This window comes from Tyto alba, unplaced genomic scaffold, assembly GCF_018691265.1.
Source record: "Tyto alba isolate M040663 unplaced genomic scaffold, T.alba_DEE_v4.0 Super-Scaffold_28, whole genome shotgun sequence".
Classification (NCBI taxonomy): domain Eukaryota; kingdom Metazoa; phylum Chordata; class Aves; order Strigiformes; family Tytonidae; genus Tyto; species Tyto alba.
The window spans coordinates 10,406,654-10,433,188 of NW_024881302.1; the positions used below are offsets into that span (position 1 = coordinate 10,406,654).

Here is a 26,535-nt window from a genome sequence, read left to right on the forward strand (position 1 = left end):
TTAATGTGTACGTGTAAACACATATATATGTATGTATATGTATATATGTACATATGCCTATTCAAGTAAGGCTGGCTGGTTTGTTGATAAATGGGGCATAGGGAAAAACATTTATTCTAGATGTATTTCTTTATGCTATATTTGGGAAAAGTGCATTTCATACGCAGGGAGAAAAACCCGTAAATGCTTTGAAAAGGAACCCTAAACATAAGCTCAAGATGTCCATGCATCTGCCATTGTATAAATGTCATGTCATGGCACACTGCTTTAAATAAGGGCAGAATTTGTAATGCATCTCTGGCAATGGGAATCAAAACTGAACTCGATTTTGAGTAAGAAATGTTAAAGGAAACCTCAACCTGAGCTTAGAAAACAAATGTCAAATCTGTGAAATGCTCCACGTGACTTTGACAGCAGTCAGTCACTAACAATCACTACTAAATATTTCAGGTCTTACAGATGTGCCAGGAGTTTATACCTCAAAGGAAAAAAGCTGGAGGAAACAAGCCTTAAGGTAAAATCTTAACTCCTCCAAAGTAATTGGGAATTTTTCCACCAGCTGCATAAGAGTTGAGAATTTACATTGGACAGTACATATTAAAGCATGGTGGAAATTCTCATTTTAATGTAACATTAAGTGATCTTGAAAAAGTAGAAATATCAAGTGGCATGGTGTCCTTGAGCCTAGCCAATAGAAACATTAGCACCAGGTAAAGCTCCTAGATGTATCCAAGGACAGTATTTCATCTAAAGCCTGGACTCCACTACCTCTGTCTCTCCTTCAAACTTCCAACACACCACATGCACAGACACGTCCCACTAAGGCCAGCTAGAGCCTCTAGTCTTCATTTAAGAGACTTCAACATCAGAAAATTCACCATCTTCCTAAGAAATTGCTTCCACATTTAATTGCTTTTATCATTAGTAACATATATGCTATTACAAATACCCCTTGGAACTTTACCATTATACCACATTATATTATTCCAACCTTGTAGGGCACAAACCACAGTGCTCTGAGAAAATGCAAGCCCACCCAAAGCTGAAATTTATTTTACAACACTATTTACAAAATATAAGAAATGTGTGTTTCCACTGACTCTTCTAATATCCATATGAGTAATTACAAGACTTTTCCTATTACTAGTATTGAGAAGCAACACAAAAAGATGCTTCTCATAAAGCAGCTGGTATCATAAAGAACATACACATGTGAAAGAAGCAATTTCCAGGGAAACGAGGTAAAAAAAGTGTGTCTTATCCTGCTTCTTCAGAGAGTTCACTTTGGACTTTTCACAGCCTCAGAGCATGCTCATACAATCTCAGCTGGCCTTTGGATTGAGTAAAGGAATATGAACTCAGCAGCTATTTCCTAAAGCACATCACTTAAGACCCCAAGACTTCAGTGCCATCCACTTCAGTACATCTTCCTCCAGCTACCATTATTATCAAACCTAATTTTTTTAACTGACTGAAAAGATATGCCCCCCATTATTCACATTTCCACTTATGCTTACAGAGACTTCAGAGCAGACTTTCCAATGTACTTTCTACTTTAGGATAAAAATTCACCGCAGAGTGGAAAGCCATGACAAACTCCTTTGTGCTATTTGCTCTGATTTTAACCCACAACTTGGTTTGAAGAGGACCTCTGAACAAGTTTGGCACAGAATTTGCACCGACTTTCTGCACAGAAGTGTTAGCCATGGCGCAAAAATGCCATCAATGCAAAATGGGATGCAAATGAGTAGTCAGACGTTACAAATCAGCCAAAGTAAGCAAAGGCTGCATTACAGATGCAGTTAGTAAAATAACCCTATGTTAACGCAACATAAGCCATGAAGGGTCTCCCAGTACTAGTCTATGTTGGTTCGTATCACCTCTGACCCCTCCAGCTGTCAACCAAAAAAGAAACTATAGTAACAGTAACACATCAGAAGGAAAGAAAAATGGCTTTTTTTTTTCTTTTAAGCTTAGGTTTAGGGTAAAAAACCATGCAGTTTCTCTCATTGATAAGATAACTTATTGTAAATACTAGTTTAAAAATTACTCCAAAGAACGTGCTTAAAAATAGCAACTTGTTTGAATATAAACACTTCTTTTAATTGTTCTTTGCTTTATTTATATAAAAAATAAATAAGCAAAAATATTGGTATTCTGGGATAAGTCATACATTCAGGACTTGGGTCAAGAGCCCACAGTAACTAATCCTCACCTGCTTCCTATGTGGTGCCTTTCAACCGTGGTAAAAGCACCTAGCAGCTGAACTCTGCCAGCTGTGGGAATGCATCAAGCAAACCCAACAGAACAGCATCCTACAGGTGGAATCAAAATGCCCACATAGAGATTTAGTATCACATAAACAACCAAGGTTTACATTCACATCTTTGCTTCTTTTCCCATCACTTTCCCATGTTGATAAATCCTTATTTATATTATTCAATATCTAAAAGGACTGCAGGTTCATATCAAATGTGAAGCATTTGCCAAGGTCTCTGGCTGCACAAATAAAAAGCTATATGCCACAAACATGCTTTCCAGAGGCAATACGCTAAGTACCAGCTACAAAGACACTCTATAGAATATGAAAGAAGTGCACAATGTGAATTTCTACAACCATTTGCTTTCACTATTGATCAAAGTTGGTCTATCTCTGCAAAAATGGAACAAAACAGTGTTACTCAAATGCCTTAGAAACAAGAAATGTTCTTTGTTCAGAAACGGGAGGGAGGAACAAAAGTAGAGGTGCACATCAGTGAGGATAAAAAATGAAAAGGAGAGCAGGAAAATATGATCTTTAGAAAGAAAAAAGGTGCCAGTAGAGAGGGACCACAGACATGGACATAAAACCAAGTCTCCATGGGGCACTGAGGGTGAACCCAACCAGAAAGTTCATCTCTGTATCACTGATGAGTTGTCCTGCAACCCACTGATGAGTTCACCTGCAGGTGAATCAGACATGTCGTATGGGATGAGGGGTGGCTGAAGTTCAAGCCTCTAGCATTTCTGATACAACTCCAGCAAAGCACTGGACAGCCTCATACAATCAGTCACATATGTGGGCCATTGGAAGCAGCTATGCCACAGTGCAGCAACTGAACACACAGCTGAATGATTCCATGTGTCAGTGCCTTGGGCTGACAAACAGTAGCAACAGCAAGCTCAGCCTCATGTGGAAACAAAAGAGTAAATTTTCAATGAAAAGGGAGTTGGAGATAAAAGCAACAACTGAGTTACCAGTGAGAGTCAGGAGTTAATGGAGTAGTAACAGAAATCAGCAGCTGTGAGATAATACCATCCCACACAGGTTGTTTCCAACAATTCATGAGCTAGGTGACTGAAGTTATCTTCCTTCCAACAGCAACTGATACCTCTAAAATTCCTGAAACACATAGTCTGAAATAATTATTAAAACATAAGTCCTCGCACACATGTGCCAAGAAAGTAGTCCTTCTTTTTATAATTTTTTTTTAAATACAGTAGCAGATCTTGTAGTGACAAGCAGGGTGTAAGTGGTCAGATTTCTCACGCTTGCCTTAAAGCCTTAACATACACCTGCTCTACTATACAAACTATGCCCTCATCTTTAGGCGAGCTGTGAAAGCTAAGATCAGAGCACCTTGGAAGCATCCTCTGCTCCCAGGGCACATCCACTGCTGTGGCTCAGGTTCACTGAAGAATTGGGCGTTGTTTCTGGCTTCCCCTTCCCACCTACATCAAACTCTGTTCTATAACCCTAAAGATCTTAATCTCAAGAAAAAAAAAAAATGCCTAAACAAGGAAAATAATTGGAAAAAGAGTATGCGGGGCGGCAGGGTGATCAGCGTAGCAGCAAAGGGTTGCTTTGTTACCAAATACAGTCTGCAACCAATTCATAGGTATTCCTCTTTGTGTAAAGAAATTTTCTTACAAAATTGTTAAAATTGGCATAACCAGAGTTTAGCCAGAATTAAATCACCTGTAAACAGTTTCCATACGTTTTGATTCTGTTTTCACTCGAGTGTGAGCCAAAGAGCTGCTCCCCAGAACTGTAGGCAAATGCCTGTTCACATGGTTCCACACATTCCTCCAGGAACAGGACACAAACTCAGCAGCACATCACAGCATCCTCAGTGCATTTCCATGTAGTAAGAAAACAGTGTTTTGGCTAATTTAAACACATCTGGGTAATTCATTAAGTGGTTAATAAACAGCTAACACAAAAACTATTACTCAGCAATCCTGTTCAGCTTTGCAGGAAGTTTTTTTGAGTAAGACTGAATTGTTTGGTCAACAAATTCCTGCACATGTTAAGTTTAAGTTGCAGCTGAGTAATGCATTTAGTGGTGTAGTCTTATGAACTGTATCACCAATGAGGAAACATCTGTGTTCATTTTGTTTATTCAGCTAGCTTTAGAGCAGTAGGGATAACAGAAAAGCTTCTCAAGGACTTCATACTCACAGCTCAGCATCTGGAATGGCCAAAGGTTTGGGGGTTGGTTTGTTTTTTATTTTTTTTTCCCCCTTCATACACACACAAAAGGACTGCTTAAGGAGATTGGTAATCCTCCAAGAAACATTAGGCTTGCAATACATTAAGTATGTTCAGAAGATTCTCATATTTATGTTGATATGTGCAAACCAAAGTGCTTCATAAATATCAGTGTTGAATCCTTAAAAATAAAATGCACAAGAGTGAAGCAGCACAAACTTCCACTACTGGCAAGTGAATGTCAGGCTGTGGGAAATGTTGCCTTCCATTGACTACCTCCAGGCTAAGCACAGGTTTTAGGCCACAGATGTGTGCAGCTCACGGAAAAATTATCCGTATTACAGACATAGCAGAAAAAAGATGAAATTGTTTCCCTCCCACCAACTGCTCCGAAACAGAAACAGCTGATGCAAGGCAAGCCAGGCACAACCCCAGCCCATAGCACTAGTAACAAAATCTAACCAGCAAGTGGTTACCATCACCGTCGAGACCTGCACCATTCATCCCACCAAACCAAAGCAGGAGGGTCTCTTCTCTTGTGGCAGGAAAGATGCTAGCATAACCCACCTGGTAGGTTAAGGGGCTGGCAACTGTTTTGTCAGCAGTCATCTTTATTTTTGACTCTAATTCAAGACTCAAACTGAAGCAAAGAGAAGAACTTGTCTACTTCTGGGAGAGTGCATGGGCTTACAGTAGGCACACGCCTAACACACAGAAGCTGTATAAAACAGCTGCTTTTTGCACTGGTACTAGATTAAGACTTTGTCACAGCAAAGTACATCTACGCAGTCCCCTTAGTCACAGTAATCCCCAACAGATATTGTGGGAAAAAAAACATCTTGTGTTTTTCTTCAAATACACCTTCCCTTCTGTATTCCCCAGTGAGTCACTTGTCAGGTTATAAATACCCCTTATATTCCTTTGGTTGACTGGTCTATCCAGGGTAGTTGCCTTCCCCAAAAAAATCAGACAGGGATGTTTGGTAAACGTCGCCTTTCAGTGCAGCTTCAATATGTGTGTTTGTAGTCTGCCAGGAAGCGGTACACACAAACCAGGTCCACTACCCAGTGACTTAGTCCTTTTGACTAATGGGAAGCAGAGACAGCCAGTCCTGTGTTTTCCTCCACAAGAAGGCCACACAAGCAGCATCCTGTAAAGCTGGGAGTTGAATCTACATCCAGTTGCTGCCACACAGCCTTAGACACAGCACCTTTCTTTTAGACCCTAAGGTTTTGTTTTATTTTTCTAAATTAGACTCATAGAATCATAGAATCACTTAGGTTGGAAAAGACCCTTAAGATCATCGAGTCCAACCATTAAAAATACCATTAAGCAATTGTTGAAGCTGATATGCTGTAGAGCTGATCAGAATACAACATAAATGTCTGCAGTTTAACCTAACACTGTCTGATCCCCAGGCAGGCCACCATGTACAAGTTGGGTATCTCGTTAAGTAGGTATCGATACATTTAAATTAAAATCTAACACAGGTAATCCACTTGAATACAAAGCAGGCATTTTAGACCCATTCAGAAATCCCACCCATTCCTTTCAAAGCTGGTCCAAAGGAGTCCACCAGTAAATACTTATTGAAGCATATGACCTCTTAAAAGCTGACTGAGAGTATCAGAGGTAAAGCATAATGCAACATAGATGACTTTAACGCACCTTCCATCAACATAATATTTCCATGCATTGAGCATACTTCAAAACTCAGAGTGCAGTCCTCCTGCACAAGCATCTTCAGTAATTCAGCATGGGATGAAATCATTAACATTGCACAACTTACAGACCCAACAAGGCCAGCAAAATACTAATAGCCTTATTTAAAAAAAAAAAAAAAATAAAAAATTCCTGAATTATACGTTTCAGCACTCCTAAAAACGGATGTTGATTGTTAAATAATTTCACCACTGCCAACAGAAACATGCAGGAACTCAAATTGTACCTGTTCAGCCCCATCAATCTCTCCTGTCATGGGTAATCTCCATCCAGAACACAGAACAGGAATGAAAAGTTAAAAGAATATTGTATATTATTTTGATTTTAAGATACCACTTAACAGAAATAATCATATCAGATTTATATCGGTTTTAAGTTTTACAGCACCAATATTTATAAAACCCGCTCAAAGAACTGTTCCAATCAAATACTTCTCTGCTTGTTTGGGGTTTTTTTTTAATATCATGAAACACTTTAGGACTACAGAACAACTTTTAAGACCTTTTCCAGTTTAATAACTTAAATGAATATACAAAAGCTACATAAAAAACCCTAACACAATCATATTCATAGGACTATTCATGCCTCATTTTACATCCCAGTCTGCACTCTGCCTCCTAGTGAAGCCATGCGGTAGCTCTGAAGAACTACAGGTTATTCTCGATGTACTGTATTACTCAAGCTCTTGCACACCTATGTCTTCACCCTATAGCAAACACTTGAGTATACAGAAAACGGTGAAATATAGTTGACAAAGGTGTCTCAAAATTAGTCCTGTACAATAATCTCACACACATCATGCTTATAGAGGATAATGATCAGTCTGAACTAACACTAAATGTGAAGATCTTCAGAAGTGACTGGCTACTGAAAGACCACAAACTTGATGAAGTGTTGACTTGCCAAGTCCTTGGCTCATTTAAACTAGATACAGCAAAGCAAAATATTTCAAAGCAACAATCAGTCTGGAAAATCCTGGCCAAATCACCCAAATGGGCAACTCTTGCTTTTATTAATTGGCACTAAGGGTCACAAATATTTGACCACTACGGAATACAGGTATGCATGTATGCATGCCTCTGTTCCCATAAGAATTGCGAAAATCGAGCCCTGAATACACTTTACCCTAATAAACAGGGAAACCCCAAAACCACCAAACCACCAACTCTCTACTAAAGAGATGATTCAAACTCCTATAGCATCCCTACCTTGCTAAGAAACGATCCCAACCATAGCAACAGATTTAAACATTTGAGGATACATTTTGCTGTCTGCAGACAGCATAAAACAGGCGAATGCTGCAGAAGTGTTTATTTTAAGCAAACAGGAAATGGTCTTTCAAACTGGACAACTAGAAGTTATGCAGAAAACTGCTTACCAATGACAGCAAGCAAGGAAAACAAAACCACATCAAGTTATTCAAAAAGAAACAGCGGTCCACAACAGTTACTATTAACCAAGTGTCTAACAGAGACCTGAAGTACTTTCGTCCCCAGGTACATTGATCTATCTCTGAAGCAACTGTTACCAACAGTCCCAGCTGAGCTCCTGAAGTCAGCCATAACTTCCAGCGACTTCAAACTGGAGCTTGAACCAGCCTCTGCGACCACTGAGAAAACCCCCAGAAACAAGAGTGAAGTGTTCAAGAAAGAAGTTAATACACACGACTATGTTAAAACTAAAAACAAAATATAAACATTTACTAACAAGCAAAACAAAAGCACCTTGCTCACTGACTACCAGAGGCTTCAAAGCACCGAAGAAGCTTGTTTAGGTGGCAGACTTCAGATCAAAGTCTGACTAGGTCTGGTAACTATGAACTGGAAACACAAATCAGAAGTTGACTCCAGGTCAGTATGAAATTCAAGGGCTTCCTTTCACTTATCTCTTCCACACACTCCACAAACAGAAAGCATATAGAGCATAGTACCTGACTGTTGAACATTCATTACAAAATTAGAGTGACACTTCAAAAGCAACAAAATGCTCCATCAGTTGCTGAGATGTCCACATTGTCCAAATATGGAGCCCTTGAAGAATCATTTGAACCGCGAGACTTATTTTCCTCCACAGTTACATTCATTCATGAATCCTTGATATGAGAATTACTGCAAATTTACATCAGTGCAACTAGAAAGTGAAATACAGAATGAAATATCCTGTTGGTAACAGTATGACAGAACGAGATTCTTGTTCAGTCTGACAGACCAGTGATGGCACTAAAATGGACGAAGCCCAAACTGCCTTGAGTAACTGTGTCAAACTTGTCTGAACTCTAGTAAAGCACTTTTTACTTATATAAGGGCTGTAAAAAAGCAAACAAACCTTATAACCTAACCCTCACATAAAATACCTTTGGGTCAAGTTCTACTATGTGGACTATGTGCATAAACCAGTGGATCCCACAGCAACTGAAGAACTGAAGTCTTGGACTATGTGAACCCACCCAAAATGCCAAATAAGCCTTGTTCTTTCTCTGCATCAACTACCTCTCAAAAGGAGCACTCTTCATAAGATTCACTTCTGGAAATTTCCTGTGCTCTGAAAGCATGATAAATGCATTTAGATTTATCCAATTTTTAAACTGGTTGTGCTCACAGAGGTCCCAAAGAGCTTTACAGCTGACCTCTAACTTTCTGTTCTTCCTATACAGAAACTTGTCCTGCAGTTTAAAACCTCAACCTTCCTTCTGCCCATTTCACAAGGCATTTTGCTGAAGCCTAAACAAGGAGAGCAAGCATCTCAAAACTCACACTCAAGATGATCACTGCAGCTTCACACAAGCAGGGCAGGCAATGACCAGTGCTGTTTGCTTTTCTTAGGTATCCAGGGGTGAGAAAAATCAACTTCAAAAGAAACCAAACAGAAAAATACTGTATTTCATAACTGGGGCTTGGGGGAAAGGAGGGGAAATCATTGTTTACGCTGTCTGGAAAATGAGCAGGCTTGAGACCATCTTTTTCTAATAAATAGTTATTAATCACTTGCAGTTACTTAGCACAGGAGGTCATGCAGTGGCAGCCTGGCTAGTGTAAATGTTTAAAACTGAATTACATTAGAAAGGCTCAGGAAAGCGTCATAGCTAGAGTGCTACCAGTTAATGGAAACTTTCCTTTGGTTTCAATATTATCAGGGCCTGACCTGGGCTTTTGGGAACAAGAGGACATAATCTTGCTATGAAGTTGGGAACACAGCAAACATCACAGTGCTAACTACAGAAAGCCAAACAGCCATGAGCTTATTATACCATTTTATCACTGTACCACTGTACAATACTACCACCTGTTTTGATCATATCTCTGTTGTTAGAAACATGAGTGCAGGGGTGACGATCAAACTGCGTGGGAATCTCCAGCTCCCTCCATGGGGAGCCGCACAGCACATGGGCACTGCCACGTACTGACACCTGACATGCCAGAAAGACAGATATGAATGTCCTCATCTGTGTGCACACAGCTGAAAGAGCAGGATTCAGACAGTTTTACAAGAATATTTCATAATCCTCCTCCCGCCACCTCCTACTCGGTTAGCAGCTCAGTCAGAGCCAACTACAGTTATAATTATCGCCATAATTATTATTTTAATAAGAACCAATGACTTATCAAAATATTGCGCTGAAGACTTGCACATCTTTTCTTGTAAGACTGCCAAAAAGCTAGTTCATTGCTGAGGTACCTCTCTACGTATGCTGCTAGCAGACAGCACCTCCAAGTTTCTATTTATGCAACTGAGTGACTAAACTCAATTCAAGTGAATGCCAAAACCTAAGCAATTTGAGGCACAGTAGCTGTGCAAAGTATTATTATTCTCCTGGTGTATACACACTAACAGCTTTGTTTACTACATTTACTCCTCTTCTTGTTTGCTTGGGCTTTACATACGGTAGGCTAAGTTGCTGAACTTTGATGCCTTAAGGTAGCCACCTGAATCCATACTTGAATATTTAAACATCTGTGTCAAGAATCCATAGAAAGCTTTAAGTACATAAGCAAGCCTGCAGGCATCTAAGTCAATATAATTAGGTGCTTAGATTTACCTTCAGCTACCCAAATCTGGACCTCTGCAAGCAACAAGTTGCTATTTTCTGTGAAAGTATTTTTTTTCTACCAAATAATATTAGTTTGATAATAGATGACTTTCTTCACATGCTTGTTCAAGATGACCCCATTCCAGATCTCTGGTAACATTCCATTTCTACACAGAAGTCCAATTTGAATTAGCAGATGGCCATTTAGCTAGTTACAGCTCCAGGTACACTGACAGATTGAAGAAAAAGTTCCTCAGTTAAAAAGATAACTAATGACCCTGGCAGCTGTGGGGCTCTTCATCAAGGGCGGCTAGTCGTCATCCTGCTAAGTTTACAGCTAGAACACGACACAAGGACTCTACTTGCCTCTATGACATGCAGTTGTACGTTTCTGAAGAACCAAAATTTGCCTTGAAAATGTAGTTTTTCAGGTTTGTCTGTTCATTTCCCAAGAAAGGGCCAACGGACTGGATATAGTTTCAGGAAACTCACTTCACTCCACTCAATACAGCCATGACCTCCATCACTTTTTTATTTCAAAGATGTTTTAACTGAACCACATGTCCTCCTGAATCAGAGTGCAATTATAAAGAATTAAGCTAACTACAGACTGAGTCTTAAGAACAAAATGAAAGACCTCTCAGAAATTCAAAAAGCATGAAATCCAAAATTCACCATTAAGAAAAGCCAGTGAATAGCATCAACTGTAAGAAAAATACTCGGACTCCACCAACATAACTGAACCAAAACGTACATCTGAAGGTCAAGCAAAGGCTGCAGTGTGAATTAAAAATGAGTGTCCATAACTCAGTCGACCAAATGGAAGTTAAACTAAAGTCTGCAGTGTCATTCAGCTTTGTAGAATTGTTTTGAATAAGCATCCCATTTACTCTAATAATATAAAAGAACAGCAGTAGAGTAGTAGCATGAAAACAAAACATATGTGGGAAGTATTCAAGATCTGACCTCAGAGTCAACCACACACTAGTATGAAATCTTTTTTAGGTAACTTTTTTTACTAAACTGATATTCATTTATTGTGAAATTTAATTTCATTACCACAAAAAAAGAAGCCAATTATAAACATGCTATAATTAGTTCATCTCTTAGAAGAGTCCTCTAATCACCTCTAAAAATAAAAAGTCACATGATTTAAGTGTCCTGCACTGGCCCTTTTGGTACTTCACATAAAAGGATGAAGTTTAGCCAATGTTACATGTTGCTCAGTTTTTATATGCACATGATTACAAAGTTTGGTCTTTTCACTTCTAGCTCATACTCAAACTCATTAAAGCATTCAGTCCTGTAACTGATGTAAAGCTTGGGAATAACTCAATAGGAGGCACAGGTCCACAAGGCATCAAGACCATTTTGTGCTTCCAAGTGAAGCCTGGACATCTCCTTTACCTGCCTGAAAACAGCTGGGCAGCCAATTTATAATACTAGCCTCTTGCTGATTTCTTTCTTGATCCATCCACGCTAATCAATCCTTTGACTCATCCTACCCTTAGGCTGTATAGTGCCAATCACTGAGAAATTCTGATCGGTGAGTGGAAATCACTGAAGAAGAGTTTGTTGAAGCCCTGGCTTGAACAGGTCCCTGATGGTAGCACTGCAGAAGTTAGACTTGTGACTCTGTTAAGTGCTAGCAGCTATACTTGCTATTCAGCCTGTAAGCTCTTCAAGGCAGGGACCTTTCCTCACATGTGTCTGTAAAGCTTCTAGTGCCCAGATGGTGCCATACAAATGAATAATAATTATATTTCCATGTAGACCATTATTGTGCATAATGTAAATTACTTTCACTGATCCAAGAGGAAATCATTTTCTCATTTTGAAATGAAAAGAGAGAGTAAAAATAATGATTACTTGTTTGACACTATTATTATAACAATAATTACATTTGTGGGTCCAGAATCCTCAGCTGGTCTGTACTGACTTTAGTGGAGCCATGCCAATGCATGGCAGCTGACAAGCTGGTCCCAGACTTTGCTGAAGATCTCAAAGTATTTCACAAGGACCAATTCCTTCAAATCCACACTAGTTCCATGAAAGATGGAAATTTAATGAAGCATACTCTGCAGACTGGGGAAGAGAAGTGCCAAGCATGGCATGTGAAGGAATGGATTCCTACAATTGCACAGCAAGTACCTGAGCATAACTACCACAGCCCCCTTCTCTCACCAGCACAGAGGAGCAGGCTTTTGCAGAGATTCAGACCCCAAGTGAGATGAATTGCCTTCTGGAGGCACTTATTTCTCTCCATTTAGCACTCCGGTGTTTGTAAGATTCAGCCCAGGTTTAAGTGCTCAAAGGGGACAGCCGTAATTACCAGCACGAAGCATGACAGGTACAAATAAAGTTTTCCCCTTTCCAGGGGAAAAAACAAAACAAAACAAAAACAAAACAAAACAAACAAACAAAAACAAACAAAAAAACACAAACAAAACCAAACCACAATTATCAGACCAGAGGACTGCTCTAGACAGCCAATAACTGAAACCCCCAAAACTACATGTTGCTTTTAGCTATGTGGCTCTAAGCACTTTGCTTCAGATGTCAAGAGGTGACTGATGGGAGAAGGCAACCAGGATGTCAACTTTCCCTGCTCCCACAGAGCACTCTCCCATTCAACACGTACTCTGTGGCACAGCGTTAGATGCCTACCAGTACCAGAAGAAAATGAAGAGGGACCAAGGTTCCCAAGCCTAAAAATCAGACTCAAAAACTTGAAGGTGATACTCCTCATAAACTGCACTAACACAAGCAGTTATACACGTCAGCACTCATGCACCCTGTGAGTACCTGTGCAGGGATGCTTCTGCAGCTGCCCAAATCAGACACCTCATTGGCATACAGGACATTGCATCTCATTTAAAGAGTTACTGTAAAAGCTCCAGGGAAATGCCAGACCAAATTTTAGCACTATAAAGAAAAAAAAACAGGAAGTATTTGATAAAAATTAACCCTTGAGGTTATGTAATTTGACCATTCCTATAAATTAGGTTCACTTCAGGCTTTCATTGTACTCCTGTCCCTTCATCAAGCATAATAAGATGCTGTATCACATATCATGGACTTTCAATGATGAAGGGAAAAAATATTTTGAAAAATATTTCTCAATACAGCTGAAACACGTGGCAGGTAATGAGGGCCTTTTACACCAAAAAGTACCCATTTTGCAATAGCTGACAAGAAGTAAATGGGATTTGTATGTCTCCCGTATAACAGCTGGTCTTCTCTTGCTAAAAAATGAAAACACTTCTATTTCAAAGGGAACATCTGCAAAATCCCATCATACATTAAAGAATAAAAAACCAACACAACAAATATACACCAGCGGCCTGAAAAAGACTTCCGATGGCATAACCAATTAACACAGATCCATTTCATATACCTTGCCACATCCCCATGGAGAAGATGCTTAACGAAGTAACTGCTGCAAGAGTCCATCAATCTAATCTGGTTCTAATACTCTTCTTAAATAATGCATACATTAGTTCTCTGTTACTGAAAAGATTTGTTTGTTTTATTAACATGTGCCTTGTTAAGTGCTAAGACTTTGTAAAAATCGTTATGCAGCTTCTAGCTGCAGATGTATTGTTTCCCCCCTTTCCCATTACAAAATGATTACTTGTCTCCGTTCTCCTTTTCAATTGTTATTAAAGCTGCACTGCAGAGCGATTAAGCTCCCGTTAACAAGCAAAACTGTACTTAACGGTCAAGTCAGTACTATGAACCCATTCTCTAAGAAATACATAATTTTTGGCTACATAATAGCTCAATGCCATTAATTTTATGCACAACTTAAGGTACCTTAACTAAGCTGTTTCACAGAGATCAGCAAGTATACTGAAACAAGTAAGGACCCAATTTCCAGAGCATGATTCACACTGGACTGAAGTTTAACACACAAATGATCAGTTCACATTAAGCTCCCTTGTACCTTTCAGGACTGAAAATTTTTCTGAAAACCTTTTTTCCTCCATTTCTTGTGTTCTGAGATGAAAATACCGAGGCCACACATCTACATCAACAAGCTACTTAGGGGGAAAGATGTTTAAACAGGTACCATCTGGCTATGTCATCATACATGGAACATACATATTCACCAATTCAAGTAAAAAGGACAAATTAGGGGTGAATTTTTTTTTTTCTTGAAATCTCTTTTGTTTTCTGGAGTTTAACAGATTATTTTATGCTTAAATGCAGCTTTGTAGAGTGGACCCCCAGCAACTACAGCAAGCCTTCCAGTGGTAGCCCAGTTCCTTGTCCAAGACAGAGGCTCACCCCTTCCACGCCCACCTTGCTACCACCCCAATGTAAAACTATGATTTAATGCAGATGCTATACTGAAACCTGTGCGCTGTGCAGAAACTCACTTGTTAAGTATCTCCCACATGGATAACACACTGATGCTCGGGGCAGAGGGTAGGTCTGGCTGTGTGTTTGTGTCTGGCAAAACAGTGCTGGGGATTCACTTGCAGAATCTAAACATTATGGAGGTAAATACTCTTCAAAAGAAAACTCACTTGTTTCTAAGCCTGAAAAAACAGCAGGCTTCTGCTTGATAACACAAGGTGAACTCTGCAGCATTCTTACTTTGGGGAAGTGTTTGGAAAAGGCAGGGGGAAATACTGCAGGGATGGACTTCAAAGACAGTAAGGTAACGCTTCCTGGGTTTTCTTTGCTGTATGATTCCCCTAGTTTTCTCCAGCATTATGGAACTGCTGATACTTTACCTTCAGTTACAACAACTGATTACCATTTCTGTAACTGTTAGCACTGAGTAGAGTAGCAGCTGGATGCCTTTCCCAGTTTCAGTAACCAAGAGATATTAGAGTTTAGGCACACATTATAACTTTTGGCTTCTTGTACCTTCAACCTGGTGGAGCTCAGCATGCACCACCAGGAGGTGACAAGGAAGGAACAAGGACCAGAAGAAAGGACAAGAAGGAACAAGCAAGAAATATAACCTGCTTGAGCACATTCAGCTCGCCAACCACAGAAAAGCAATGGACCTAGCCTCACTCTCCACATGCCCAGGAGAATAAATACCACATTTCCCACTATAGAAATGAAAATAAGGAGGAGAGGCACTGGAGATCCTCAGGACTGTCCTCCCTAGCTTAACTTTTGCTTGGAGTTAAAACAGATAATCCTCACCATCCCCAAACATACAACGCTCTTGTCATTTTATAGTTCTGAACATTTTGAGCTATTGATAGTTATGTTTGGTTCCTTTGACAGCTTCATGCTGAAAGAAGCATGCCATTTCTTTAAAATGAATACACAAAATTTCAGACTAAAGAAATGCTTTGATCCCACACCAGCAGGCAAGAACTATATTTCACTCAACTGACAGAGAAACAATGCACTGGCATTTTTGCTTTATGGTAAAACAGGCAGTAACAAAAACCCAACAGCGCCACGAAGGAGCATTATGTACCCACCGACATTGCCTTCAATGCCTCATTCCAAGGCAGAGGTCACAGCTGGGTAACACGAGCACATCCCTGCGATGCACAACTGCCTCAGTGCAACACCGGGCGTGAGCTAAGACCTTGGCAGATGCTCTGCTGTCACATCCCTCTCATCACCAGCAGCCCTGAAGCAGGGATTTGCACTCCTTCTTCCCTTTGGGCTCCTAACACACAACATCCACCAACAAGCCCCTTCCACCATCACTAGCAGGCTGCAATAAAAAAAGCCTGAGACTAAGCAGCATGCTTATGGTATTGTCACAAAAAGCTGTTCCATGCTTTTCAAAGCAAAAGACCCTTACATAAAAATGAACTCATTCTGAGAAGGCAGCTTAATTCTTCCATGCTTTCAATACTTGAGTTTGCTGAGTGAATAAAGGTTGTGCAAAGGGTGCTGCACAGCTGCAGAAATAATACATGGTACAAGTACCCACTGAAATCACTGATACCAATACAATTCATACTTCTTTAAAGTTATCTATAAACTGGTTTAATTAAATATGGAACAACTGCAGGAAATTGCTTATGAGTAATGAAAGCTCCAGATGTAGCTGGCCAGGGGATCTAGCACAGTAAATGTTTTCAGTTGCAAAATAGCTCAATTCAAAATTGTTTCTCCCTGCCAAGTTGGCAATTCATATTCAATTACGCACAGGTACAGTGGCAACATTTTTTACTATGGTACAACGTTATTTCATTTTACAAGTGAAATTGCTTACTACATGCATTTGACAGCATTTAATAAAAATCTAAATACCTCTTAAACACCTGGTTCAAAGGATTATGCTTCTTTTCCCAACAGCACAAATTACCAAATCCTCACGCAACTTATGTCCAGCTCAGTAAAGTAAAATACATACCACCATTTCAGTCTTGTACATAGGTCAGAGACAAAGGAAAACCGAGATAAAAATACTGTAACCTCATATGGCAACTTTCAGACATAGGTTTGAGAAGCACTGTCTTCTGCAAAAAATCCAAAATCTGGTTTGCATAACTATTTAGTATAAAGGCAGTTGTCAGGGTGTCCATGTGTTAAAAGACCATTCATAGTAAAAAAGGTGATCAAGTTCTGCATCACAAACATCTATCAAGTTTTCAAGAAAATACTCCTCAAAGATATATTAAACACATCACTCCATTAACAGACCAAAGAACACATTAAAATTAATAATCTTTTTTGGTTAAAATGCAAGACTGAGAAACCTTTGAAAAATCCTTGGAGGGTCTCCCAGATGCACTTAACCCAAAGTCATTTAGATATAATGGGACTACTGTGTTCACACTGGCCAGCTTCTCCAAGAGCCGTAAAACAATTTGACATACACAAACTATGGGAAGCTCAGACTGAGAAAGGTAACAGCTTTGCTTGGACATTATATAAATTGCATTGTAATGTGGAAACAAAGCAACAGAAATAAAATCTTCTTTCATGCCCCTCCTGCATTGGGCAACTCCATTAAACAGATTTTACTCACAAACTGACTCTGAAATTAAAACTGGACCTGCGTCAGAGACAGTCAACATAGATAGGGTTAGATAAATCAGCATTTGTATGTCAGGAATGCCTGGGAGCTTCACCTACCAATTCAAGCAATCTGCCAAGTCGTTAAGGCAGAAATCTGCACAAACCCAATTTCCCTATCACTTTTTCACCAAGCACACATTTTAATCAATAGACATATGCTTAAGTGTGAGGTTTTGTATTCTGACAAAGTAATTTTAAGGATGGCAGCCACTTCCCAGTGTGTAGGTTAAGCAAAGCCACAAGTACCCTAAAGTCATCTCAAAGAAGTACTGCCAAATCACCTCTTGACAAAGCACTCTGTCAAGCATGCTGTCACTCCTCCTGAGCATTGCCTTTTTTTTTTTTTTTAATACCAATGTCAGACATTGTGGGACAGCTCAGTGTGATCCATAGGAGTCATTTTAGATAATGAGGGCAAAATAAGTACATTCAGCATGTGTTTTAAAATGTTTTCTATTCAGAACCCCAGTGCTCCATCTTTAGGTCTCTGATCAATCTGTATGCAAAAGGCATGATTCATAACCGCCAGCATCAAAATAACCATATTCTACGTCTGCATGTCACCGGCACAGAAAAAATTAGCTTTCAGCCCCGAACTCGGCATTTGTTCCAATGCACTAGGCGCAGGTCGGACACTGTGCCAAGATGTTTGTAGGACAACTGCTAATAGTACTCATTCTGCCGCTGCCCAAGAGCCCACAGAAGAGGATTATTTCCTAGAAAGCCCAGAGAGCTGGGGAGCAGGGCTGGAGCCCCAGGTGCACCTTGACCTTTCCTGGCACCCCCACCCACCAGCCTTAGATAATCCATGGAAAAAAGCTGGAGAAGAATGAAAGACGGAACAGTGAAAGACTAGAGAGAAAAAGAGGCAGAGGGCAGAGTGCTGGAGGAAAAACAGTGGAGCCTGGATAGCTGTATTTACGAACACAGCAAGTACCAGGAATTTTATTTTTCGCATCTAGAAAGCACAGAAGGATCTGCACATACTGGATGGGTATGTACCACCTTTCAGAAAAGTTGTCCCAAATATGAGTGACAGAGCACTCATGCTCAGGGCATGGTTCTCTGCAGCCTTTCAGTGACCGAAACACTCAGTCATTTATGAGGATAAGTCATCTCTGTGCCCCGAGCTCTTACTTTCTCTCTCAAGATGTAAACAGAAATACAGAAACAGACAAAAATACACACAGTGTACTTCAAGCAGCAACATTTATTTAACATAAAACTACTGATAAAAGAATTAAATTAAAACCAAAGGAAGCTTCTCTTGAGCAGAATACTACTACATACCAGTGGTACACACTGATGAGCATTTTCTGAGGTTTACACTAATTGACCAAGAACACAATTTGCTTTTTCACGTGCCTATTAGAAAATTCAGAAATGCGACTGGCAATAAGGCCAGCTTTGCAGCCCCCTGCAGTTCCAGGCTTGAGTCATTTAAACGAAGACTGAGGAGTTTGCAAAAGAAAATTGTAAGAGGTAGGGTGAGAGAGAGCACAGTTTCAGTATCCTTGAGTTTTTAGCGGCTAATAAAATGATTGCATTAGATTTCATTGCCTGTCACCTACAGGGCCTGATAGGACTGTGCAATAAGGAATAGCGCCTGTGCGGTTTTCAGGTGGAAAAAATAAAATAGCAGTAAAATAAACCCCTCGGAACGTGTCGGGCAGGCGGCTCTCCAGTGAAGTTCGGGGATGCCGAGCCGCCTGCTGCGGGGGGGGGCAGCGCCGAAGGGGCGCCGGGGAGACGAGAGGATCCTGCCGATGCATTTTCTGGCGCTGCAGCCGCGGCCCCCGGGCTCTCCCGCCGCACGGCCCCTCCGCCGTTAGCCGTGCCGGGGGCGCCAGCAGCCGGGACCCCGGCCGCGGGTGGGAGCCCACGCGGCGGGACCGGACCCGCACCGCGGCACCTGCGGGTGGGAGGACGCGAGCCCCGGGCGACCGCGCCTCGCTCGCCCCAACTTCCCCGCGCCTCCCGGGCAGCCCCCCTCCGCTGAAGTGCAGAGAAACGCCGTGAGACCGGGGCGCAGCCGCTTCCCCCCCACCCCCAGCGCCCCCCACGTACCATCGCCTTGCCGTGCGGGGCGGCGGGTCCGCGGCGCTGCGGGTACGCCCGCTGGTCTCCGCCGCGGTCTCGCTTCTCGCGGCCGGCGGCGCCGCCGCGCTGCTCCTCGCCGGCGTCGAGGGAGGTGAAATTCCAGACGAGGAGGGTCTGCAGGAGCAGCACGGTGAGCGCCGCCACCAGCGCCGAGCGGGAGCGCCGCGCCAGCCGCCGGGCGCACGGAGCGGCCACCATCTTCGCTGCTGCCGCGCTCCCGAGAGCCGCCGCATCCGCCGCGGCACGGAGTTTTCAGCCGGGCAGAGCCAGACGTCAGCAGGAGGAGGGCGGAGGTGGGGAAGGAGGGCGGGGGGGGGAGGGGGGAAGAGGAGGAGGAGGAGGAGGAGGAGGAGGAGGAGGAGGTGAGCGCGGTGCGTGGGGATGGGGGAAGCCGGCGGGGAGCCCTGGCAGCTAGACAACCCGCGGCCGGGCCAGCCCGGGGCGAGGGGTGGGGTTGGCGGAGGAAGAGGAAGGAGGAGAAGGAGGAGGGTGGGCTGAAGGCGGGGGAGGAGCGGCAACAGGGGCTGCTGCTGGCGCTGCCGCCGCCAGCGAGACCCGGCCCTGTGTGAGGGAAGGGGGCCGGGGCGGGGCGGGGCGGGGCGGCTCCGCGCCTCACGGCAGGCGGGAGAGGGGAGGGGGCGGCCGGCGACTGCCATCTTCTGAGGGAAGATCGGCGGGCGGGAAGCGGGCGTGAGGCGACGGGCGCGAGGAGGCACGAGGGTGCCGCCTCGCGCCCGTCGCCTCACGCCTGGCTGCCGCCTTCCCCCGCTCCCAGCGGGCAGGCGGTTCCCCTGCGGAGGTTGGTACTCGGCCCTCTATCATTGTTATTGTTATTTTTTTTTTTTTTTTTAACCGACTTGAAGCCAATTCGCGCCGAACTGACCTGCAGCCGTTCCAGATGGGGATTTTCTGTTTCAGCTGGCCACGTTAAAAATGGCCGCAGCAAAAAGGCGGCGTGGTGCAGCTTGTGCTCCCTAATGAAAGAAAATGTCAATAAATTGTCAGAGTTCCACAGCTTATCAACAACTTCGGGTATACTCGTTAATTTCCTTGACGCGTAGCTATCGACCAGCCTTTACTTGTGAAAGGCGGTTACTCCGACTCTGCTCAAAGTAGACATGAGCACGACGTTCATTCTGTGCCCACTTCTGTTTGTGTGGGTCCTGCCGATGGCCAAGTGCTTTGACTGCTTACAGCATAGGTCATGCCTTTAAAGACACTGCCATTTCCCCACATCTGGCAAACAGCAGTCCCCATGTACAACACTGGCAAAAAATGAGTGCAAACTGTTTCCCAAGCAAAAATGGGCCAAATCCTCCAAGAGTGAGGTTTTTTTTTTCTGAAGCAAAAGAGTCATTGGCAGCATTTGGCCACAGCAGAGTGAGAACAAGAGCAGGGTACAACACCTCCACAGCCCTGTGAGGTTTGCAAGTACCAGGCATACGCACAAGGTGACTGTAATTAAATGCCCAGTGTCTCAAGCATACGTAATAGATGACTTCAGTTGCCTTTTTCTCCAATACTGTTATTGGCTTTCTAATCTGAAAGATCTCATTATCTGATCATAGTAGTGAAGCAAGGCATTTTTTTTTTAATCTGCCTGCACAGTGCCTCTTTTTGTAAGCCTAATTCCATTTACAAACCAAATCAAAAGGTGAAAAATAATATCTTCCGATAAGGACAGTTGCTTTTTCTAAATGACAGCCAAGTAGGATTTTCACAGACTGGCAGGATTTTGTTTGCATTTGAAGTGCTTTAGTTTCTGAGCTGAAGAACAATGAAACAAGTAGTAAGATTCAGAAGCATCCTTTATTAAGGGAATATTCTTCATGAGTGAGGCTATGAACAAAATTTCACAAGATGTATCTTTTGTTGCAGTGTTACAAAAGCAGATGAAGTACATAACATGTTAGTGGTAAGAAGCATTGTGCAAATGTTTAGCTTTACAGAGGTGTGCATGATTGAACAAACAGGCTTTCTAATATTACAATTATTTTTTAATAATAATCTTGTGATCTGATGGAAGAATCAGGTTTAGAAATAAATGATCTGTTGTTCCTAACACACTAATTTTGAGTTGCCAGTAGGAAATTGTATCCTCAAGAAAAAAACCAAGGTGGTGTTCCATACATGATGGTTCTTGGGCTCTTTGGTCCTGTACTGTCCTCTGATGTTGTTGAATATTCACTTCACAGCAACTCTGTTCTGATGTAAAACCATCAACTCAGTACAGTTACTCCTTATGTGTAGAGTAGCAAGATCTGAATCAAGCCCAAATACACACATGTGGTTTCAAACAGGGTCACAGTCAGGGTGTCACTGACTTCAAGGTATCTCTAAACGGAGAGGTCAAAATACATCATTATGAACTTCCAGGAAAGTCAGCACAGAAAGGCTTCTTTCTGTGTGAAGGCTGAGCATTGTCTGGCTGACCTTCAGTTCATGCAATGGGACAGCGTCCGTTTTTGCCATCTGTGGTAGTGACATACTGCTCTTTATGGGCAGAGAGCCCGTGATAACAAATTTTGACAATGCCAGGCTTCTGTACCAGTTGCACATGCATCAGATTTGCTGGTCACACAGTACAGTGAAGTGAGCTGTTTGAACAAAAAAATTAAAAAAGATTCAAAGTGTCTGCTCAGCTTGGGAAGTTGATGGATAATTTTTATTCCAAACCATCAAATAATTAGGCATTATAAATACACTCCAGCAGATCTGCTGACAAATACTAGATAAAAGTGTCTTCTAGTTGGGATTAAGTGTCTTCCTCTCCACAAGGAAGTTGTGGTCTTAGCACATGGTTGCCACATGCAGCCTTTCCTTGGGCTTTTAGAGGACAGGAGGTACTCAAGGAACCAGAAAAAAACAGGCTCTGAACAGTCCAAATCACCAAAAGCTCAGGGCCTGGTTCTGATCCTGTGTACCCCAGTGAAATGGGAGACACATTCAAACAGATGCCCTAAAACTGCTAAAAGCAACATTCAAGCCAAGCAGTGTTTTAGCACAGGGCAATGTGGCTCTTTATAAAAGGAGGACAGCAGTAATTATGACCAAATTGTGATCCATGTTCCTTAAAATTTTTACTACCTATTGGAAAATTTCCTCCAGATTTTCAGGGGCAATTTCTATACCAGAAAATGTTTGTGGATTTTCTTAATCTCTGTAGATAATTACTGTGACTGATAAGGCAGTGAGCAACAGCAGTGCATGTTCAGTCTCACGTGTGTCCTACTGAAAGCATGTCTGGCAGGAAGATTTGTATCCAAACCACAATAATTTATAGGCCATAAAGATCTGAGTCTTCAGTGTCAAGTCAGCCGTATATGGGTGGGAGCCTCAGCATGAGACACTTCTGCACTGAGTGAAAAAGCGGAGCAGGGAAAGGAGCAAGCTTCCTCTCTGACATCCTTCTTTCCCTGTATTCATAGAGATTATGTAAAATCTGGAGAGTGCAATAGGTATGGCATTAATTTTTAAAACCATGCTCTGACCAGTGACTACTAACTGCTCAAAACATCCTTCTTCTGTTGCTAAAAAAAACAGCCAAATGGAAGAAGGAGAATAATTTATCTAATTATTTTTTCTTGTGCTGATTCAAACTGAAAGTTGAAAGGGCAAGGCTCAGCTTCTTGAAAATTTGAATATGGAAAAAAAAAAAAATCACAAAAACTGAACTGTAGAAATCCTAAGGACAAACTGAGAAATTCCTTATAAATTAAAACATAAAATGGAGTTTTCTTATTATCACATGAATAATGGTAGCTCAAGTGAGTTATTTTGCATCAGAAAGTATTTAATCTCATTACACAAAGGACATTTGAGAGAGTTACCACTCTGAAAATTCCTGACGTTGGCCATGTTACATGAGACTATTAGTATCTAGCACAATGTATATAAGAGAAAAAATAGATTTGATTCTTAATAGATATGTATTGCCATGGTTGCACTTTATTGTCAAAGAGATGGTGTTTTAACCAAGGATAACTAAAGAGATGGCTAATTTGCTCTAAAATCCTAACAGATAATTGGCTTAAATTTTTTTTACCTCTGCATAGGTATGTAAATTCAGCCTTGATGTGTTTGAGAGGAGGTGGCTATCAGTCCTGGCTACTTGGAATGATGTAAAAAACGAACCATACTCCTTTCCAGTAAAATTTTTACTCTGATCTACTTTGCTAGATTTACCTATCCTGTTATAAAAATACATTTCCTTCTCCTTCCAGGGTAGATGTAGTCTAAAATTGAATCAAGTAACCAGACTTTGTACAAAGAAGTAAGTGAAGTTGAGAGCAATGTTAATAAGCAATATCCTTTCCTCTACTTTGAAGAGCTTACAGTCCATCTGGTGAACAAACACTACAGGCTTATCTGAACTCCAACTCAGAGGCTGACTCATAGGCGGTTTAGAAGCACATTCTGTAATCAGTGAAAGACTAAGTTATTTCAGAGTGAAGATTTGCATTTTTCTTAAAAACAGGCATGTCCCTATCACATCAAAATTTAGATTTCAGATACATGTTATCAGGGTGAAGGAGAAAAAGGCCTATCTGGGAATGAATTGATTTGTGGAAGGATAGATATCTCTAATATACTCTGTCTTAAAATCTGTGAAGAATCCAGAACAAGCAGCAAATTTGTGTATATTCCTATGATTTCAAAAAATCATAGCACCTAAGGAATGTACCTTACGAATAGAAAAGATTGAAAATAGGCCATGAACATGAGCAGTGTTGTATGAGTAAACTGTAGTAGCAGCAGAGGTTTGGGCTTCTCCCCTAAGTGGCACAGGCACATTCCTTTTTTTTTTTTTTTTTCTTTTCCTTCTCTCACTAACCCGAACAACATACCACCCCTAATCATTTTAGTGAAGCATTGTGCATATGAAGGACATGCACCTTTTCCCTGGGAGGCTGGCAATCTTACTTGTCTATGCATCAAATCTGAAAGAGCAAAACAGGGTAGACAATTACTCTCTAATAATTTCACTGTCTCAGATTACAGTTCAGTGTCTGCTCTGCAACAACTTCCCAACTCCTTGCTTTTTATTTTTAAACACTGGTGTATTGCTATACATTAAAGGTAGGGGAATTGGATCTTGATTTTTTTGGAACCACAGCACCATCCTTAACTTACTCTGTGTTCTTCAATTATTTTAAGGTTTACATGTACATTCTTCACTCAGGTATACTGTACCACAAATATCCGCTATTCCTGCTTTTCATAAACACAACATTCCTTGCTATGTACTCATTTTATATCTAGCTTCCCTCCAAGTGAGTTATAAAAGCCCGGTTCTCTCTTAGTGTGCACTGGCAGAACTAAAGTCAATGGAGATGTGACCACTGTGTGCAAGAAATGCCTTTAGTTCTGATATTTTTGTAAAAGTCAAGATTCCAGCAAGCCATTCTTAATCCACTCTTGTTCCATTTTGCCACTTAATAGTTTGCAAATGCAAACTCTGGTGTCAATGTATATGCAGACGCCAAATTTTTAACACCAACATTTCATTCTGGTAACAGTATCTATCAATTAGCAACAGAAGTAATCATTATTTTTCAATTCCAGTTCAGTATAATCAAAGACAATAAAAGCAGATACTTTTCTATGTTTAATTTATATAAAATATGTGATATGTATGTGGAATATGTATTACTTCTTCTTTCTGAGAGATAAATTTAGTTCAGGACCTTGGCATATGCTCCACTTCAGGAAGTGATGGAAAATGGAAGAATTATTCCTTTTACCACCACATTAAAGTGTCCCATTTTCTTTATAATCTCTTAGCATATATAACCTTTTACTACCACTGAGGGGAAATGTCATGTATATGTACTTTATATACAGCCCTCAGTGTTGTGAGAGCTTTTTCTTTCAGCCAGTGGTCGAGGATAATCATGGAAGGATTACCCATCTGTTCTTGCCATGTGGCATTCTGTCTTCAGTAAGGAGATATTGCAGTTCACAGCTTCCTGCAGTTCTTTTTCTGATGTTCTCTCATTAACTAAAAATTGTATTATTATCCTTCTGAGTTACTAAGTTGGAAAGTCTGGAAGACTCATGATGGTGACCTACTTTGGATTATCTAAATTAGAGCCAGCCACGGACTGTTGTAAATAACATCTTGTTTTGATGCAGAAGGAAATGGTTTCTTTGGCTTGGGCTTTCATTCTGGGTTTTGCCTTTTTTTCTGTTTGGTTTTGTTTTTTGTTTTTTTTTTACTTTGTGGTTTTTTTTTTTTTTTTTGGTCTTCCCACTTGATGGGAGAAGACAGGTGGTACCCAAAAAAAGAAAAATAAAGGGGAGAAGAAAAAGAAAAAGAGACTTTTCAGCAAAGACTGACACTGTTGATTCTGTTTGCATGATTTTCTAGTTTTTCAAAATACTAACAGAGAGGTTTTTAAACTGCATTTATTACAACGACATGCCAATGCAAAGTGTATTGAGAGATTTCTTCCACTAGACACCAGCAACATTTCCATGTCTCTCAACTTTTACTGAGACATCACTATTGTTTGCTGCAGAAACAGTAATTAGAAAGGAAACAAGCTTTCTAAAGAAGATTTCAATACTCTTTCATTTTGCCTAACACTGAAAAATACAGTATTTTAAAGACAGTTTCATTCTTAAACTTCTGATAAGATACAAGCTCACCTGTATGAAAGCTCACTATAAAAAAATATCTAATGAAATAGTGTGGCTGTTCTTCATTATCAGGGCCACTCTGTGGTAATTGATTTAATACAACTTTCTATGTCAGGGAACATTGTTTATGTTTTTGTGTCAAACCCAGTATTGTCAGCTTCAACAGATCATTTGCCTGCTACTGATGCACTCATGTCCCTTGACCATACTGGGTAGTCCCACAGAAGATAGTGTGCTAGGTGGAGCTGGTACTGTATGCCTATGTGTGACAGTGAAATTTTGCTGAACTTCTGCTTAAATTCTCCGAACCGTTGGACCAAGTTGCCCGGGGCTGGGGAAGTGTGAACGGGCTGTTTCGCGCTGGGAGAGAGGAACAGAACAGCTAGCCTGCACTTCCTGCTGCGGTTCCTAGTAGCCAAGTTAGCAACGAAGCGTTTCAGTTTACCTCTGAAATTGGTCTGTCAACACCACAGGCTTATCAAGGATAAACCAAAGACAATTATACAAATTTAAGCAAACAAGCTTGTTAACTATCATTAATCTTGCTGTATTTAGAAAGGCA

At 41.1% G+C, this 26,535-nt stretch overlaps 1 protein-coding gene across 3 annotated transcripts in view; it reads right to left on the reverse strand.

The window, feature by feature from the left end:
- Nucleotides 1-19,778, reverse strand: part of XYLT1 (xylosyltransferase 1) — a 207,004-nt gene extending 187,226 nt beyond the window's left edge. For all 3 annotated transcript variants that reach the window (XM_042798416.1, XM_042798417.1, XM_042798415.1), the window contains exon 1: nucleotides 19,299-19,778. In XM_042798416.1, the coding sequence (XP_042654350.1) occupies nucleotides 19,299-19,529 (231 nt within the window). In that variant the 5' untranslated portion in view covers nucleotides 19,530-19,778. The remainder of the gene's footprint in view (nucleotides 1-19,298) is intronic.
- Between the last annotated feature and the right edge of the window lie 6,757 nt (nucleotides 19,779-26,535).